This window comes from Marmota flaviventris, chromosome 13, assembly GCF_047511675.1.
Source record: "Marmota flaviventris isolate mMarFla1 chromosome 13, mMarFla1.hap1, whole genome shotgun sequence".
Taxonomy (NCBI): domain Eukaryota; kingdom Metazoa; phylum Chordata; class Mammalia; order Rodentia; family Sciuridae; genus Marmota; species Marmota flaviventris.
This window is the reverse complement of record NC_092510.1, coordinates 94001317-94021331: the sequence shown is the minus strand read 5'-3', so window position 1 is coordinate 94021331 and position 20015 is coordinate 94001317. Positions and strand designations below refer to the sequence as shown.

General features: G+C 44.1%; 1 protein-coding gene and 1 long non-coding RNA gene across 14 annotated transcripts in view; one reads left to right on the top strand and one right to left on the bottom strand.

The window, feature by feature from the left end:
* Nucleotides 1-325: 325 nt before the first annotated feature.
* LOC114099998 (uncharacterized) lies at nt 326-16807 on the bottom strand. Its single transcript, XR_003583973.3, has 5 exons — nt 16592-16807; nt 5698-5783; nt 5432-5495; nt 1288-1382; nt 326-611 (listed from the first exon to the last, which is right to left on the bottom strand). It is a non-coding gene; the product is annotated as an uncharacterized lncRNA (long non-coding RNA).
* The window catches only part of Dennd1a (DENN domain containing 1A), a 504614-nt gene continuing 500387 nt past the window's right edge, over nt 15789-20015 (top strand). For 3 of the 13 annotated variants that reach the window (XR_011704159.1, XM_027944530.3, XM_034636101.2), the window contains exon 1: nt 15795-16002. Coding sequence is in view for 12 of the 13 variants with exons in the window: in XM_027944530.3 (XP_027800331.3) it covers nt 15986-16002 (17 nt within the window). In the remaining variant the exon portion in view is untranslated. Of the gene's footprint in view, nt 16003-20015 lie in introns of all 13 variants that reach the window. The other 10 variants (XM_071600935.1, XM_071600934.1, XM_071600932.1 and 7 more) reach the window with 7 other exon arrangements.

Sequence of the window (20015 nt, the reverse complement as noted above, 5' to 3'; positions counted from 1 at the left end):
CACTTAGAGTCCAGGCAGAGAGAGGTGATGCTTGAAAATAGGACATTAAAAGGGAGTTTAGAGCTGGGGGCAGTGGCACACACCTGTGATCAAGAGGCTGAGACAGGAGGAAGATCACAAGTTTGAGGCCAGCCTCTACAACTTAGCGCAACCCTATCTCAAAACAAAAAATATAGAATTGGGGATGTAACCAGTGGTAGAGAGCTTACCTAACCCGTGCTTGGCTCTGATTAAATCTCCAGTGTCCCCCCCAAAAAATGTTGTTTAAGGAAGGGACTAATTTTGTGTGTGGGCAGGGTTAAAGGATGAGCAAGCACCCCAGGACTAGCAGCAGAGAGCCATTGTTACCCTTAGGTGTGAGAAGTAAGGAGGAGACATTATTGGAACTGGATTGAGTGTCACAGCCCAGCACAGGTGCCACCAATATGACCTGTGGTGTGGCCACAGAGGGAAGCAGGCAGCTTCAGCCACAGTGGATGGGAGTAGTGCCTTCCTCCTTCTCCTCTTCTGCTGGTGGAACTGATTGGTGGAACTCAACAGAAAGTCTGAGGGTTAGGGAACCTGGCTGAGGCCCTCAGTAGCGCTCAGCTTTCTGGGGTACAGAGCAGTGTCTGGGAAAGAAGAGTAGATGTGGGGAGTCAGTGGAGGACATCTAGCACACACTGAAGCCCTATCACCAAGGGGGTGGACACATCCAGGCAAGACCCACTCAGGATGGTAGAGACCTGGTGAAAGCTATGCTGCATGGATAGGGAGGGAGGCCCCAGTAGAATTTGCCAGCAAGCCATCAGGAATAATGAGGAAGATTTACAAAATGAAACTTGTGCTGGGACCCCACGGTCCTAGTGAGGTTTGTGTGCCCCAGGGAATGGAGGACTATGTCCTTGAATCGGAAAAACCCAAGTACAACACTGAATTCTGTGATAGCCAGACACAAACAGCCTTGCTGTGGGGACCCACCTGCACCAACCAAGCATAACAGGGGGTGTGCTCTCCTTGCTTCACTGGGTTGATGAAGACCGCTTCTAGCTTTCTAGCTCCGCTGGCCCCTAGATGGTGGCCTGAGCTGTAGGCCCCGAGGCCCACCTGAAGTGCCTCTCTGTGCAGGTGTGGGGCCCTGTTGGCCTTACCCTTCCTGATGAGACAGTTGGGAAGGTCCAGGTCTGACACATGGACACAGGCAAGGGGACACATTCCCCTCCCTGGGGAATCCCACAACTAACTGCGTGTGACTGCAGAAGGCTGGATTTCTTGACTCAAAAAAGAGGAGACTCAAAAACACCATGCCTTGGGAACCAGCGCACTTGTTCTCATTGGTGGGTGAAGCCTGGGACCTCTTCTCATCCTTGCAGCTGAACTTCAGGATTGGGGCTCTGGTTACACTTAAAAAAAATAATTAAAAATATATTTTAGTTGTAGATGGACACAATACTTTTATTTTATTTATTTATGTATTTTTTTGTGGGGTGCCAAGGATCGAACCCAGTGCCTCCCACATGCTAGGCAAGCACTCTACCTCTGAGCCCCAGCCCCAGCCCCAGCCCCTTTGGTTCCATTGTTACAAATGCAGACTCAGTTCAGAGAAAGCATCCTGGGCAGGCTGCAGACTCTCTCTCGCAGGCCCTCCCTCATCCCTCTGCTTCCCTGTAGCCTCCTTGCTCCAATAAAACTTGTCCAACTCCTTACTTTAGCACCTGCGGGGCTACTCTTCCCTCTGTCTGGAATGATCTCCCCTCCAGACATCCACACCATTCATGCCTTAGATCTTTATTAAATGTCACCTCTTCAGAGAGCCCTCCCCTAAGCACCCGACCTGAAATACCCCTTCCCCACCAACCCTTCCGCTTCCTTACCCAGCTTTGTTTTTAACACAAGCTGAAATGATCTTGTTTTTGTTTTGCTTGTTTGTTTATTTGTTGACTGCCAGCATTTTGTCTCAGTCTTAGAACAAGTGCATAGCACATGGTTATGGTTAGTTTGGTTTGGTTCGGTTTTTAGATGAGATGAAATTTACCTAACATAAAATGTTTGTTTATGTTAGGTAATATAGTTGACCCATTTTTCTGGGTGCAGTAATGATCAACATTAATCCTAGTAACATGGAAGACTGAGGCAGAAGAATTTGAAGTTCAAGGCAGACTCAGCAACTTAGTGAGACCCTATCTCAAAATCAAAAGGATTGGGGATGGTAAAATGCCCCAGGTTCACTCCCAGCACTTTAAAAAGAATTTTTAACCATTTTAAAGTGTACTATTCAGTGATATTAGTATGTTCACAATGTTGTGCAATCGCTGTCTCTATTCAGTTCTAAAACACTTCCATCATCTTCTACTTATTGAAAAAGTCATTCCCCATCTCCCAGTAACCACCAATTTGCTTTTTCTATGAACTTACCTATACTGGACATCCCTATAAATGGATTCAGACCATATGTGACCTTTCTTTCACATAGCATAACATGGTTGAAGCACAGTCATGCTGTGTTATGTATCAGTACTTTATTTCTTTTTTATGACCGAATATATATACAGACACAATATTTTGTCATCTATTTATTTATGAGTCTCACTTCATTGCTCAAGCTGGTCTTGAACTCCTGAGTTAAATTGATCCTTCCACCTTGGCCTCCCAAGTGGCTGGGGCTTCAGGTACACACCACTACCAGGCTTCCACTCATTTGTTGATGGACATGGTGTTTTTATCTTTTGGTTATTAAGAACATTTATCTGTAAGTATTTGTTTGAGTACCTGTTTTCAATTATTTTGGGTATATATGTAGGAGTAGAATTGCTAGGTCATATGATAATTCCATATTTACATATTTACATGTTTGTAGAATGGATGAGCAAGTATTATTGTTGTTTGTATTCTTGATAACTTCCATTCTGACTGGCGTGAGATGAAATTTTAGAGTAGATTTGATTTGCGTTTCCCTAATAACTAGAGATGTTGAACATTTTTTCATATATTTGTTGATCGACTGTGTATCTTCTTCTGCGAAGTGTCTGCTCAGTTCCTTAGCCCATTTATTGATTGGGTTGTTTGGTTTTTTTTGTGTTAATTTTTTTGACACATTTTTTTTAATTTTATGTATCCTGGAGATTAATGCTTTATCTGACATGTGTGTGGCAAAAATTTGCTCCCAAAATGTAAGTTCTATGTTCACCTCATTGATTGTTTTTTTTGCTAAGAAGAAGCTTTTTAGTTTGAATCCATCCCATTTATTGATTCTTGATTTTATTTCTTGTACTTTAGGGGTCTTGATAAGGAAGTCAGGGCTTAATCTGACATGATGAAGATTTGGGCCTGCTTTTTCTTCTATTAGGTGTAGGGTCTCTGGTCTAATTCCTAGGTCCTTGATCATTAGTGATTATTTGTATGGGGCCATAGGTGTACACAGCACCCCACAATACCCAGAGGAAGCTAGAGTACAAGGCAATGTTTCTACCCTCTAGGGACATCCCTCCTTGGCTGCAGATGGGAACAGGCACACATGGGAATCAGAGGGACTCACACAAACCAAGAAGGCCTGACTGGGAAGAGTGAGGTGGGAGAAAGGGGCAGATAAAGATTTCTTTTTTCATTTTCTTTTTGGTACCCATCCCCAGTCCCTTTTATTTTTGTATTTAGAGATATGGTCTTGCTAAATTGCTGAGGCTGGCCTCCAACTTATGATCCTTCTGTCTCAGCCTCCTGAGTCATTGGGATTATAGGATTATGCCACCATGCCTGGCTTGCAGGGGACTTTTGAGGGGCCTCCATGTGCCCAGTATTACACAGATATCATTCAATCTGCTGAAGAATCCTAGAGTGTATGGATTTTTATCTCTACTTCCAAGTGAAGGGGTTGAGATCTAGGCTCAGTGCAATTTCTCCTGCATTTCCTGAATATTTCCTAGCTGTGAGAAGGATGCTACCACTGAGGGCATACTATACCTGGGCATATTACCTGGCAGAGGATTGCAGGAAACAGAGAATGGGCAAATGGGGGATTGGAAAGAGGAGCTGGGAATTTGGCCATGTATTCTTTACTCTTTTTCTCTAGAATCTTGTCTGACTTGGGAGTTTGGGGTGAATACATGGGCTTTGGAATCGAGTGTTCTGGGTTCAAGTTCTCCATTGCATAAGCCCCAGAATGAGTCCCTCCTCTCTGAGTCACTGTTTTTTTCTCTGCAAAATCAGCACAAGAACCATTTCCCCCCTGGTGGTCCATGTCAAGATTAAATGAAGCAATGCATGTACAAGTGTCTGGAGCCTAGAATGGGTCAAGAGTTGCTGATCATGGGGCTGGGGATGTGGCTCAAGCGGTAGCGTGCTCGCCTGGCATGCGTGCGGCCCGGGTTCGATCCTCAGCACCACATACAAAACAAAGATGTTGTATCCGCCGAAAACTAAAAAATAAATATTAAAATTCTCTCTAAAAAAAAAAAAAGAGTTGCTGATCCACCACCAGAAAGTGTTGAGGAGGGAGGGACAACGGAAGGTAGAGGCATGTTTGGTGTTTTTATCCAGAGTCATTTAACATTTCAGTGCCTCCATTTCCTCATCTGGGCAAGGGAGATGATTAATTGTCTTCCTTGTGAGGTGTGAGGATTAAATGAGTTAGTATAAGTAACGAGTTTTGAGCAGTGCCTGACACAGGTTTAGCTCTCAATTCTCAATATGTCTCTGCCATTATTAGTTCCTTACCCCTTTTGCCTTTGAGTTGAACCCAGAGGCTCTGCAGAGTGAATCAGTCCTTAGACGAGTGGGAAAAGTAGTCACAGTGAGAAATGTTTGATGCTGCAGCAAGCAGAGGAAGGATACCCTGGCCCTTGGGCCCCCAGTGTTTTCTGGGAAGGAGAGGGATGGGCACCATCCCTGAGCCTTTGCTGTTCCCTACAAGGAATCCCCACCCCTAATCCCTGTTCTTTTCCTTTCCAATTGGCAATATACATATTGCACTTCTACTACATGCCAGGCACCTTGATGGTGGCTGGGTACCAGGAGCCTATCTGAAAAAACAAAGCAGGCGCCATCTGCTTCTCAGGTTCTTGAACATTGTCCTTGGACAGAAGAGAAACACAGATTTTCTTTGGTGTCCTGTTGAAATCTGAAACCAAACACAGAGGCACCTTGCCCTGACCCACAGCAGCTCATTACTCTGCTTCACTGGGGGTATCAGCTTCAACCTCAGATTTTCTAGGAGACGCTAATGGGGTTCAGGATGTGTTACCCTAAAATATGGCACCTTGACATTTGAGAGAATAGCAGAAGCAGGAAGGTCACTCTTTCTTCCTTCTTGTCATCCTACCCTGAGGCAGGTAACAGGTTCCTCAACCAAGAGATTACCTCCCTATGCCCAGAAGAAAGGAATATCCTTATCTCTGAGGACACAGAAATTGCAGGGACTGAACAGACAGGCCTTGCTACATTCCCCCTAGTTTATTACCATCAGATTGTCCTCTTTTGTCCTCCAGACACACATCTCCATGACTGTCCACTCTTCATGAAACCTAGGCATAAAAATACATAGTTACTAGCCACACACAGTGGCAATGTGCCTGTTGTCCCAGCTACACGGGAGGCTGAGGCAGGAAGACCACTAAGCCCAGGAGTTCTAGACCAACCTGGGCAACATAGTGAGACCCCATCTCAAAGTCTAAGCAAAAAGCAAAAATATCCCCACATTTCCCTGTTTGTGTTCCATTCTCTTACAGAGGGAGTGTGTCCCATAAACATATAGCACGTCTGTATGCTTTTCTCTTGTTAATCTCTTTCATACCAGATGCCTCGCCATGAACCTGGGGATGAGAAGGAAAGACATATCAATTTCCTTATGATTCCATTGACAGTCCCTTCCAGAAGTCAGAGCCCCTCTCCTGTGTTTGCTCAGTGTCCTGAATTTCTCCCTCCTCTGGCTCTTCATGCTTTGTGGTCATTGTGATTTTTGGAATCATTCCTTCCACTGGACTGCAAATGCCATGAGAGCAGGGGTTGTGTCTCTTTTCACTTTTATACCCCCATCTCCAAATGCCATGCCATTAGAAAGCCTCCAATGGAAACACTGAATGAGGAAATGGCAGAAAAGAAAGCATTCTGCGGGGAAAAATTCACATACACTAAGAATCTTGCCTTTCTTCTTGAGTAGCTGAGATGAGAGTAGAGCTTTGGCAAACCAGGTTAGCTCAACCTTTCTGGGGCCAAACCAAGGAGAGGGAGGGTGATTATTTTTTTCTCCCCTACTTGTTGCTCGGGGTGCTAAAGGCAGCAGCACTTTCCTGCTGGGCCCAGGAAGGACGCCTCTCAATATGTCTCTGCTGTGGCCTGGGCCCCCATAGTTCTGTACTACTGTCTGGGGTTTTATTCACCCTCTCATATCTGGGTCCCCCCATCCCTGACTTGACACTTGAGAATCCCTTTCTGTCTACCTTGGTTTTGAACAAAGTGCATCATCTCTCCCAGAAGAGCCCAGAGACTTGTCTCCACTCAGCTGCTGGAGATCTTGGGCTGAATTGGTAGCAGGCCCCCACTAGGCCCCCAAACCTCCTGTCCTAGACCCCAGTATGGCTTTGACTTCTTTCCAGAAACTGCACTGGCTGGGCCTGGTGGGATCCTATGATAGTTCCCACCAAACTCCCAAGCTGACTGCAGACATTTGTGCTGTCAACAGAATTGCAGAAAATGCAATTCATGTTGTTAATGAGCAGCTTGTTTGGGTAAACAAACCAGGTGAGGTGAAAAAAGTGATGCTCTCCAGCAGGAAACACAAGCCAACATTAGCCAGATGGAGAGCCGCACACTTCCACGTGTTTCCTATTCGGGAGGCTCTGGGTGGCTGGAAGGGGCATTCCCGTGCTGCTGGGGAGCTGGGACTGTGCATACCTGCCTAGCCTGGACAAGAGCCACCTTGTGCCCAGCATCACCCTGAGTCTGGCACTGTGCCTCATGTCCTACCCAATTTTTGTCTGCTTTATGCTGGGTTCTCATAGCCCCATGTAGTGCATGTCAGAACTGGGGAAACTGAGGCTCTAAAATAGGGAGAGGCTTGCCCAAAGTCAGGATGGTGAACTTGAACCCAGGTCATCCTGACTCTTCAACTTCATGGTCTCACCACTAACCTGCAGAGTCCTCTCTGCCCGCCTCCCCCCTCCTCAGCACCTCACTATCTAATGGAGTGTCTGTGGCTGCCACTCACCACTTACTCCCTCAGACTACGTGGTTGAGGAGAATTTGGACTTCTTTCCTCTTTGGTCAGGGTGATAGGGTGATGCAGTTTTCTAACAGTTGTGCAGGTAGATCTTTGACCAGCTTCTCTATAACAACAAAACTGTGTATGTGTGTGTGTGTGCATGTGTGTGTGTGTGTGTGCGTGCGTGCATGTGCATGCATCTACTATTCAACCAAGAGGAACTGACTTATCCTTGGAAATCAAAAACTTAGGGGCAATCTGTACACGTGGAAAAATGAGAATTCATAACCATTTGAATAAATTTTTGATATGTCAAGATCATTGTATTGTCTTGAGCAACTAATAAAAAAACTAAATAAAAACCAAAAAAAAAAAAAAACCCTTAGGGGCATTTATAATCCTCTCATCATAAACTGACTACACACTACACATTCTGTTTTGTTAGCTTCAGACCACGCAGGACAACATAAACCCCACCCCCAATACAAATGGATAGGGCTGCATCTGACAAACACAAATGGTTTGGGTAATTGCAATGGCTAAATCTGTCCCCCATGAAGACAGGGCCACAATATTAGAATGCCATGAGTTATGTTCACCTTAACATTCAAGAGTAAAGAGTCCATTAAACTGTCATTGGCCACATAACCAGCAGGAGAAGTTGGGACAGACAGCTTGGTTTTAGCTGCCCAGAGCACACATGCTCTGCCCCCAGATGAGCACTGTATGGTGTCTGTGTGCATTTTGCCCTAGAAGCAGAAATCAATGACTCTAACTGCTATTAGAGAGACGATCTAGTTGGAGAGGCTTGCTGTGAATGCAGCCCCCATTCATTATTGAACTCTTTACATGTATTATTTCTTTTTTACTACAAGAAAACTGAGGCCTGGAGAGGAAAAAAAAAAAAAAAAACTATCACAGAAGTGAGCATGGTTCATGCTCGGATTTGAACCATGATCTGTCTGGCTCCAAATCCTATGCACCTAACCACCAGCTACCCTGCCCTCCTGCGCAGGGCCTACATCATGGAGACTACCTGTTTTTGAGGGGCCTCTGTGTCAGGCCCTGTGGATGATTTCACTGTGTCCTCATCACATCCCTCTAGGGCAAGAAAACTTCTACTATCTTGGTTTAACAGCTAAGGAGATTGTTGCTTGGAGGGGAACAGGAAGGGACTTGCCCAAAGTCCCCCTGGCTCCAATGTGCCCAGTGTGTGTGAATGAAGGGGGTTTTTCTGTTCTGTTACGCTGCTATCCAGCTAGCGACACAAGCTCAGAAGCAGAGAAGCACCCATGAGCGGCGCCTTCGCTGAGTTCAGAAGCGTCTCCACTGAGCAGCTCAGCTTCTTTCATGTAGGTGGAAGTCTTTCCTTTGAATGAACCAATTATGTTCAAAAACCACAAAAAATTATGCATATTAGCTAATGAGGATGCTGTTCATGGTATTTTTAGCTCGGGGGTGGGATGAGGGAATATGGAGAGCTTGGTATAAATTGTTTTGGAAGAGGCAGCTTGGGAATCAGATAGTCCTTAGCATAATAAGCCCCAGCTTTTACCTCTTTAGGCTGGGTGATGGTGCGCATGTGTACGTGCGCACAAATCACCTCTCTCTTTGAAAGTGTGTATATAGTTCTGGACCTTTCAGGGGTGTTGTCAAGATTGAAAATAGCTCTTCCTGTAAGCTGCCTGCAGGGATTTGTGATAATGGTTCACTATTCACTTGACCCAGAAAACACTACATGATCATGAAAATCAAGAGGTTCAAATCTTTGTGGTCATTTTAAGAATGCCTGTGAAACTGCTAGGCCATCAAGGCTATGCATATCTGAAAAGTCACAAAGTATCTGAAAGATGTTACTTTAAAGAAGCAATGTGTGCCATTCTGGCCTTAAAATGGTCCATCTGGGGATATGTGCAGGCCAAACAATAAAGCTGGACACAAAGTTGGTGGCCTCCAAAAGGTGCTGATTTTTGGCTGCACGTGCTGAACAATGCAGACAATAATGCTGAGCTTAAGGGTTTAGATTATATTCTCAGGCTATAGAAATTATCCAGGTGAGCAAAGCAACCAAGATTGCACATGCCTGTGCTCTTAGAGCTCACCGTAGGATTACCCCACACATGAGATCCCCCAGCCACATGGAGGTGATCCTCTCTGAAAAGGAATGAATTGTTCCTAACTCAGAAGAGGAGGTCATAGAGGACAGACTGAATAAACAAATAACATGAAAAATTAAGCATAAAATAAATAAAAGAAAAGAAAAAAAATTGATGATAACATGAGTAAAATACAACCAGTCATCACCAATTGTGATAATTATGCATTTATCACATATTTATTATCTCTGGGTCCTTAGTATCTACAGCTATAATTATTTTATCCTCATTACTATCCTATGAAGTAAGTATTAGCAGTATCGCCCTGTCCACATGAAGACATTAAATTAAGGGCAGATACTTTGTTCTAATGGGACCAGGATTCAATGTCTGGCAGGCAGTATCCCTAGCCACCAGGTGAGGTTGCCTCTACTGTACCTGGAGAAATTTTGACTTTCTCCAGCAGAAGGCAGAGCTCATAGGGAGTTGAATCATTATTTTTAGGAGCCAGGATCTCCCTTGAGAACCTCAGTAAGCCACTTACAAATTAAAAACAACTCTGTCATCAAACTGGGTCAAAATCTTTTCCCTCAATGTCATGGCCACTCTGGCTGATCAGTAAAAACTCTGCCCAGAGCAAGAAGTCAGATTGCTGGGATCTCAATCTCTACTCAGATGTTGAGTCCACTGCCATCATTCATGATGTGTGTCTGGATTGGCCAAGTGAGAGAAATACTTGATTAAAACTTTAGCATTCAAACAATTAAGTTTTCTAACAACTAAAACAAAAATGGCTACCTGCTTAAGAGAAGGGGTAGTCCAAATAAATGAGAAAAAATAATTTTATATGGTACATGTGTGCATGTACACACACACACACACACACACACACACACACATATATTTTTTTTCCCAAAATGTCCTGACAAGTAGAGTTATTACCCAAAGTGGGTGAAGAAGGGTCAAATTCAATTCAGCTGGGAATACAACGCATGAATCTGAGGTGGTCGTTGAAATGGTTGACTATTCACTTGATTGTGTTCTGTTTTTGCAGTGCTGGGGATGGAACCCAGGGCTTTGTACAATGCTAGGCAAGTGCCCCACCACTGACTTGCATCCTCAGCCCTGCTATTCATTTGAAAGGAGAAAACATGTGCAGGAAGGAATGGCAAGGTGATGAGCAGCAGAGGCCAGAGATTTGAAGATGGGGAAAAGCAGGGGGCCAGGGAGCAAGTTCAAGAACACAGAGGTCCTTTTACAAAGTGTCCAACATAAGCCATCAGAGGGAAATTGAAGAGGATGTGCCAGGCCAGATTCTGTGCTGTTTAATTTACACACACTTCTTATTACATCCAGCACCAAACACACAGTAAGCCCATGGGAAATGCTTGTTGAATGCTACACTGCAGGGCCAGGAGAGGAAATGGGCCTCCTCAGGGAACAAGAAGGAGTCCTAAGCACAGGACCTGACACAGAGGAAGGAATAACTATTTACTGAATACTAAATATATAGCAAATGTTTACATTCTTTATTTCCTTTTATCTTTAGGAGGTATTAGCATCTCCTTATTAAAGAAGAAACTAAGGCTCAGAGAGTTTTAATGTTCTCTAAGTTCACTCAACCTGGGTCTGCCTATCTGTATTCTCCTCGCAGGAGACCCACAATGCACTTTGTTAAATATGAAAGGCAGTAAGTTAGCCAGGCTTGGTGACACAGGACTGTGATCCCAGATACCCAGGAAGCTGAAGCAGGAGGTCACAGACCCAAGCACAGCTGTTTGGGACTAGTCTGGTCAACTTAGTGAGAACCTGTCTCAAAAAAAAAAAAAAAAAAAAAAAAAGGCAGTAAGTTTTACTGTTAAGAAATCTATTTAATTTGTTAGGATTCTGCATATCCTAAACTTATTTAATTGCACAACCCCTCCTTTCTTGGGGAAGGGGAGCAGTGCCCTTATTAATGAGCTGTGGCTTCTTTCTGCAGAATATAACCACAACACCCAAGAGAATTGAAAACATATGTCCACACAAAAATTTGTACACAAATGTTCACAGCAGCATTAATTACTCATAATAGCTCCAAAGAGAAAACAACCCAAATGTCCATCAACAATATGTTGATCCACAAAACATGATCTAGCCATCCAAAAGAATATTATTTGGCAACAAAAAAAGAATAAAGAACTCATACTTGCTACAACTTAGATAGACCTTGAAAACATGCTAAGTGAAAGAAGTCAGAGGTAAAGGTTTATGATTTCACTTATACGAGGTCTCTAGGAAAGGCTAATCCATAGAGAAAGGAAGTAGTTCATGGTTGCCAGGGATTGGGGAGATAGGAGGAAAGGTGAGCAACTGCTAATAGGTGCAGGGTTTCTCTTTGCCATGATGAAACTATTTTGGAATTAGGTAGCAGTGATGAGACTATAGTAAAAACCACTGAAATGCACACATTAAAGTAGTGAATTTTATGGCATAGGAACTACACCTCAACTTAAAAAAAAAAAAATATGATGACAATTTAGTGGATTAGGAACAACAGATCACTGATCCTGGCCCAGATCATGTGTTCTCCCACTTTATACTGAATAATTAGGGGGCATCAGAACTGTCTGGGGGTGCTGTCCTCTCTTTTTAACACAGCCCCCTCAATCCTAAGTAGGAAACCCAGATGGGAAGATAAGCTTGGAAACTAAGGAGCATCAAACTGTCAGATGAGGTGGTGTCATACGCTCTGTGGGACTTTTTTTTTCCTGTTTAATCTTCTTGGACTAATTTTCTAAAAAATTGTAGATGGACACAATATCTTTGCTTTTATTTGTTTATTTTTATGTGGTGCTGGGGATCAAACCCAGGGCCTCACGCATACAAGGCAAGAGCTCTACCACTGAGCTACAACCCCAGCCCAGCTTGGTCTATTTTAACATCAATCAAGAAAGGCCAAATTCCTAAACCCCCTTTTCACCAGAAGTCTTCAGTTCCAACAATTGATTATACCATGTACTTGGCACAGAGGTCTCCTTTTATTTGTTTGACATCAGATTTACGTAGGTTTAAAGGACTAACAAAAAAGATGAGTCATTGAATTATGGGATTTTAGAACTTGAAGGACTTTGGAGAGAAACAATCTGGTCTGATTCTCTTACTTTGATTATGAGGAAACTGAGGCCAAGAGACATGTAGTGTCCTGCCCTAGGTCACAGAGCCAAGCATGACTGAGACAGCTGGCTGTCTTGCAATATCTGTCTTCTCCTTTTTTTTCCTGGAAATGCCACCTCTCCCTTCAGCTGTGCACATGATTATCTGGAATAAAGACCATATTTTCTAGTGAAATGTGGCTGCATGACTAAGTTCTGACTAGTAGGATGAACAGGGAAGTGGTGTGAGCAACTTCTGGGAAGTATACTTTGAGGTCAGAGGTTGGGGTGGGACATGTTCTTTTTTCTTCCTGCTGCTCAGATTGCATATTAGAGCAATAGAGTTCAAGCAGCCATCCTGGATCATGAAGGGGAAGCTGCATTTGTAGGATAGGAAAGCAATAATGCCGAATTCTGGGTCTCTGATAATTATGGAATTGTCATTACAGCTCTAGAATGCTTATGTGAAAGAGAAATGAACTTCTACTTTGTTTGGCCACTTTTATTTTAGTCTTCTATCTTTTATAATTCAATTGAATTTTAAATGACACAGAATGTAAACAATAGAGTTGGGTTAGGAACTCAAATCTCCTAGATCCCAAGCACAGAATTATATTTTATTATGCTTATTACCATTAATAATAAATGTCAGTGTTACTGGTATAGTTCATTATAGAGCACTTGCAAGTGAGAGGTCCTGGATTTGATTTCTAGCAATGCAAACAACAACAACAACAACAACAAATAATAATAATAATAATAATAATAATAATAATAATAATAGTCAAACTGTGCTAAAAGCTTTGTATATAATAGTTGCCATCAATTTTTAAAATTTTTTTTAGTTGTCAATGGACACAATACCTTTATTTTGTTTATTTGGTTTTTTTAATGTGGTGCTGGGGATCGAACCCAATACCTCACACGTGCTAGGCAAGCCCTTTACCACTGAGCCACAACTCCAGCCCGGTTGCCATCAATTTTTGAGTGTTTGCTGTATGCTGCCACTACTTTATTTTTTTAAATTTTTTTTAAGAGAGAGAGATTTTTAATATTTATTTATTTATTTTTTTAGTTTTCGGCGGACACAAAAATCTTTGTTTGTATGTGGTGCTAAGGATCGAACCCGGGCTGCACGCATGCCAGGCAAGCACGCATGCCAGGCAAGCACGCTACCGCTTGAGCCACATCCCCAGCCCTCCTGCCACTACTTTAAAAATGTCATTAACTTACTTAATTCCCATGTCAACTCAGTAAAATAGGCCTATTATCATCATCATTTCCATTTTACCGACAAACCACCTCAGGCCAAGAGAGAGTGAATAACTTGCCCAAAGTCATATATGTAGTAAGAGGGAGAGGTGAAATTTGAACACAGGCAATTTGATTCCACAGCCTGCACTCTGAGCACCTATATTATATTCTCTCTGTCTTATGATGTGAGCTTCTCACCATCCTTTGAACCCATTTTACAGAGGAGGAAAAGGAAGCAGACAATTGTCTAATCATTTGCTTAAAATCACTCTGCTAGTCAGTACTGCAGCCAGCATTAGAAGACAGACTAGATCCCAGTCTGTGCTCTCTCCAGAGACCACCCTGCTGTCTCAGAGGCCACCTGGGCAGACACATAACCCCCACCTTCTGCCTCCTCCTCCCAAACACACACACACACACACACACACACACACACAGACATTTTTGTGGCCAGGATGGCTACAACCTCCTTTGAAAAGCAGCCAGCTCTTTGCCCTCCACCAAGTAACTTTGTTTTATTTATAGTCTCCGGTTCAGAGCTTTTGAACTGGCTGCTCATTCCAGGGAAGATCTTGATAACAACTGTTCCTTGGAGTGGGTTCATAGGAAACAAGGTGAATAAACACCACAGAGCCCCTGCCTGTCTAGCAGAGCTTTGCTCCTGGGGGTGTTTATACGTTGGTGTTGGTGTCTGGGTGCAAAAAACTTTGAATTCAAAATGGCAGTTTGAACATTTTCACTTTTTTTTTTAATTCAAAAAAATTCACCCTTTGCCTTCAACACCCCAAGGCATAGGTGAAAGACAAAAATTATCTTTATCCAGAAGTTAACTCCAAAAGGAGAAGTCTCTTCTACTTTTTACATTCTTGCTTTCTTTTCTCCCTGCCTGGCTGGGGGCCTAGGACAAATTTCTGTAGCGACTATGGGATGGGAGTAGGGCGAGGAGACATGCCATGAACTTATGAGGTAACACAGCAGTAGGGATAAATGGCATTTCAGAAATTTGGGTGGGGGGAATAAGAAAAAAGAAAAGAAAGGTGAAGAAAAGAGAAGCCTAATAAGATAGTGACCCCAGGAGACTATAGTATCTTCTGACTTGTGGCCAAAGGTGTCATCCTTAAGTATGACTGTCTGTCACATGTGCCTAAAATTGTTTGGCCTGAATGTTAATCTTGGCTTCACCAACTGCTAGTTATTTCACCTTTGTTTGTAGAGAGGACAAACTCTCAGGAACATTGTGAGGACTGGCACCTACCAGGCCTAGTTCCAAGAGAGCATTCACTGACCCCTCATAAACGGTAGCTGAAGAGTTGTCTAATGATAGTTATCCTCATTGCTTCCTTTGTGATCTTTCTAGGCCTCGTCAGGATGAAGTGGATCAAAGGAGAAGCAGAGGTAGTAGCAGGTTGCTGATGTGGCTCTCAATCACCTTTATTTGCCTTGAGTGAATCTGTCAGGGGCTGTTAGGGTCACATGAAGTTTCAGTATTGGAGCCCTCACAATGACTGATAAAAGAAGCAGAGGTCCTCAAGGGTAGGGCAGAGCTCGGCCACCTTATGGGTCCTGTGATGTCCGCAGTTGGTTTTCCTGTGGGTGTGTGGAGTCAGTCTCCTTAAAGGTCTAAGAAAAGAGGAAGAGGCCTTCCTCGAGGATCATTTGGGAGAAGTGGATGGTGTGAGGGTCTGGAAGGAATTTACTGGAAGGTATGGGCGTTTCAAAGGGAAAACTTGTGTTTTCATGAGGCCTGCGTGGGGGACATTATCTCTACGTCAAAGCTACTGGGTGAAAGGACTCCACAGGGGAGGCCTGGATGAAGGTCTTTTGGGTGGCCTCGGGGGTCCCCACGATAGGATCAGAGTCTCATGGTTCTGTAGGAGGAGGTTTCTGGAGAAGGGCAGAGCTGCAGAGCCACGGAGCCTGCACCGGAAAACCAGAGTGTGCGCGGGGACGAGCCCCGGGAGACGCGCGGACGGATGCGAGGTTCCCGGCCCGCGGCCCCGCCCCCCCCAGAGCGGACTACACTTCCCAGCAGCCACGGGCGGCGGCGGCGGCGGCGCGGGCGGGAGAGGGCGGCGGTATGAGAGGCGGAGGGGGCGGCGCGCGCCGGGCACGCGCGCCGGCGACCATGGCGTTCGCTGGGCTGGCGCGAGTACATTAACCCCGGGAGGCGGCGGCGACGGCGAGGGAGCGAGCCTCAAGCGGGCGGGCCTCAGCCTGAGGGAAGGGAGGAAGGGGCGGGGAGAGCGCCAGAGGGAGGCCGGTCGGCCGCGGGCGGGCGGGCAGCGAAGCGCCGAGCGGGGCCCGCGGGCCCATGAGGAGGCCCCGGGACCATGGGCTCCAGGATCAAGTGAGTGCGGCCGGGCGGAGCCGAGCCGGGCGCGGGGCGGCGAGGCCGGGCAAGGGCTGCAGGCCTCGGGCCGAGCGGGGACTTGTTGCCCGGACCCGAGGGGCGCTCCGCGTGCCGGCGTCACGCGGGGAGGGGGACGGTTGCCATGGCGATGCTCTGAGGCGCGGGGGCGGGGTGTACGCGGGGTGGAGGGGCGCGGGTGGTCAGGTGTCCCCTCCTCACCTGAGGGCGGGAACGACTGAGATTACGGTTGAGGTGGCCCCCTCCGCGGGTTTACAGAGGGCCCCTGAAAATGGTCAGGCTAGTGTTGGGAGGGCGAGCGGAAAATCTCCGGAAGTAAGTCCCCAAATGGGTGTGTTTGGGGCGCCCCCGAGAGTTGGCAGGTCCGGGAGAGGTTGCCGCTTGGCTGCTTGAGGCCTGCGGCCCCCCCAGAAGTCGTGTGAGCTTCTTAAAGGGAGGGGCCCCTAGTGGATTGAAGGTCTGGATGGCGTGGGGTGGGGGAGGCCCTTCTCTCTCCTCCTGTTTCACCCTCTTTATCTCGAAAGTCTCCACACAGCAGGGGCCAAAGGCTATGAAGAAAGATACCTACCTCTGTGTTGTAACTGAGCACCTGATCTTGATAATGTTGGAAAGGCCCTGTAATCCAATCTGACATTCCTTCACTCATTCATCCACCTGGAGTCCCCAATGGGGGCTTAGTTTTCTGGGGAAATTGTTGATCCATCTAACTTCAGAACCCATTGAAACATTGTTGCCCTTCTTCTAGACAAAGTTGACTTTGGAAAGTGCAACTTTTATATGGTCCAATTTGGGTGTGTTGCTTTGGACTCTATCTCCCCTCCCAGCCAAGTTCTCTTCTGGCCTCTCCCTTCCTCAGCCCCAGAATGTGAGATGCTTTATCTCTAATCACTAACAAATGTTCACTTCTACTCTGTGACTAATAGAATTGTTTAAGGGCATTTAATAACAAAGTTGACAGCATATGCTTTTCTGTAAAATAGCTTTCACAGGACACTTTAAACTCTTATAGGAAAGTCTGTGGAATGTGTTTATTTAGTATATTGAGAACTTTAATAGGGATGTTTGGAAGTGAAGGGCCTCAAGGGCAAAAATCTAATAATTATTCAAATGTTGCATAAATGTTGCATATCATATCCAGGTGATGTCCATGCAGTGTGACCCTTGCCCAGCTTTGCAGTCCCTTGAGTGGTCAGGCTTTTTGTTTACAAAATGTTTAATACATGCCACAGCAGCCCTGATACATTTGCTAAATGAAACAAAAGTTTTTTTTTTTTTTTGTTGTTGTTTTTTTAAATGATAACATGGAATCATTAGATGAGCATACTGTTAATTTTTGTGGAAATGAGGAAAAAAGTTAGAAGCATGCTCTGAACAAGAGCTTGAGAGGATGGGGAGGTTAAAAAAACGTTGTTTGTGAAGTACTAGGATTAAGACACTCCAAGTTTAGTTCCTGTTTCTAAATAAGAGTTGTAAACTTCATTCAATAGCACTTAAAACACTTTTCAAGAGCACCTTGGAGTCTCAGAGTATGCATGAGGATGCTTACCTTTCTTGTTACAGAAAAGTTCAGAAACTTGCCTGACATGAGGCAGCAAGTGTCAGAACTAGCATTAAAATCCAACAAGCAGAAGTACTGATGACTGGTTCTTAGGTCTCTCTTGCTCTCAACAGTGGCATGTTGACAAATATATTTTCCAAGTATGTTTTGTGGAACCTGTCACTGCACCATCTGAGCATTTGGGCAAGAGAATTTACTAAGGCATGAAATTGTATTAAGCGTGAAATTAGTATGAAGACTAATAGCCTTATTGATCTTAAAGCTAGACTGCTCTGTGGTAAAAACTTAGGCTTGGGAAGTACATTAATTTGTGGTGAGACTGAAAGAATATGAAAAGAGAAGTTATTAAAAGTAGTTGTGATTTATAGTGACTGTTGATTACGCAACTTCCGCCTACAGCAAGGAATAAGGATGGACAAACGGTGAGGAAAGCATCTACTTAGGTGCTGCCCTAGTTGGAAAAAATAGAGCTTTGACTACTACATGTCATTGCATCCTGGCAGGGTAGAACAGACTTTAGGTATTTACTTTTGTGTGTGTGTGTGTGTGTGTGTGTGTGTGGGAAGCTAAATGTGCAGGCTCCCTTGTACAGGACAATGGGAAGGGGACAGACAGAACACTCTGAGGCCCCCCAAGCAGTAGAACACAATGGCTGCCTGTGTTTTCTCTTGTTTATCTCTAATGCCCTGTGGCATTACAAGGACAATATGGACCCAGATCTGGGTTCAAATTGCAGCTTTTTCATGCTAATATGAAACTTTGCACAGAGTACCCCTAGCAACTTGTGTTTCCCTGGGAACAAGGGAATCAACTTTGTCTAGGTTGCAGGATCATTGTGAACAATAAATGTAGTATTAACTCGAATGCCAGGCCCATGTTAACAACTTGGTAATTGTTAATTTTCTTATACACCTTATCAAAGGACTAAACATGTGGTCTATTTTATGCCAGAAATGTTAGAGAAAGGTATGTTTCAGGTAATGGAGAAGAAAATTTCAATGATCAAGGAATTAGGCTGTCAATGTGCAGAGTAGGACTTAACATTGTTGCCCTTATTAAATAAAAGTTGATTAAACACAATGCTTTGTATAATTGTGAAGCTGGTGTCTGTTATATAGTCAGTGCTTAAAGCATGTGAGATGCTAGGCACACACGTTAAGTTTTAGTGGTTGATCAGACTTGATCAGCACAAGCTCTGTGTCAGACACCATGGTAAGCTTAACATGAACCATTTCATCAAATCCCCACCACTGTCTAATGGTATTTTTTATTAACCACATTTTTCAAATGAGAGAATGGGAGTCTATAATGCTTAAAATTAGGTATCATCCCTAGGAAACTTGCCTTGATGCCAATTCCCCATTACCAGAGTACCCATCTGTATCTCTACTCCAGGCCTGGGCTGCATGCCCCTCACCTGCCTTTCTGTGGCTTCTTGCATTTAACACTGTCATAGTGCCAAATCTAGTTCCTTGTGTGTGTCTCATCTAAGCCAGACACAAACTGCTTGAGAGTTCCCTGTGTCAAACTCAGTGACTGGAACCTGGTTGTTTAGGAAGAGTTTATGAAATACATTTAAGTGTTTAAGAAATGCATAACCAAATGAATTTTGTGGAAAAAAAAAAAAACAAAACAGTTGACAGGCTTCTCAGAAGAGATTGGGACTTAAACTGGAGACTTGGAAAAGGGGGGAGGAAGTCCCCAAAATAGAAGTTATACAGTTTGAAAGTGGTGATAAACACATTTCATCGTTTTCAAGTACAGAGAAGCAGCCTTGGATCTTTTTTTTTTTTTTTTTTTTTTTTTTTTTTTAAATACCTTTATTTTATTTACTTTTATGTGGTGCTGAGGATCAAACCCAGTATCTCACACATTTGAGGCGAGTGCTCCACTGCTGAGCCACAACCCTAGCCCCAGCTTTGGCTCTTAATGCAGATCCTTACCAAGACTCTGAGTTCTCTGATTTGAATGTACATGGAGTTAAAAGAACAATTTGCTATTTGAACCTTTGAGGAAGAAGAATTTTTTTATATTTCATAATTTTAAACCCTATTGCCCTGGTCAGGGCGGAACATTCCTTACTTTTACTAGAGTGTATGTATAGCTTGTTTATTTTAATGAGGAATATTAAACCAGATATCTAATTGACAAAGGAAAGACAGGGTCATCAGTACAGAGGTAGCACCCTAAACTAAGATTTTGAGGAAACTTAAGCCAGAGCAGACATTTATCTAGGGGGGATCAAAGGAACAGTGACAACTGACAGTCTTTGACAGGTATGTTTAAATCTTATTTAGTGTTTGAGTGATCTTGGTGGACTGGAATGTGGTTAATATGAAGTAATTTAACTGATAATGTAGACACACAGCAGGAAACTGTGGCAGTTTAATATTGCTTGTGGTGACATCCTAGAAATTGCTTTTAGGCAGCAAGT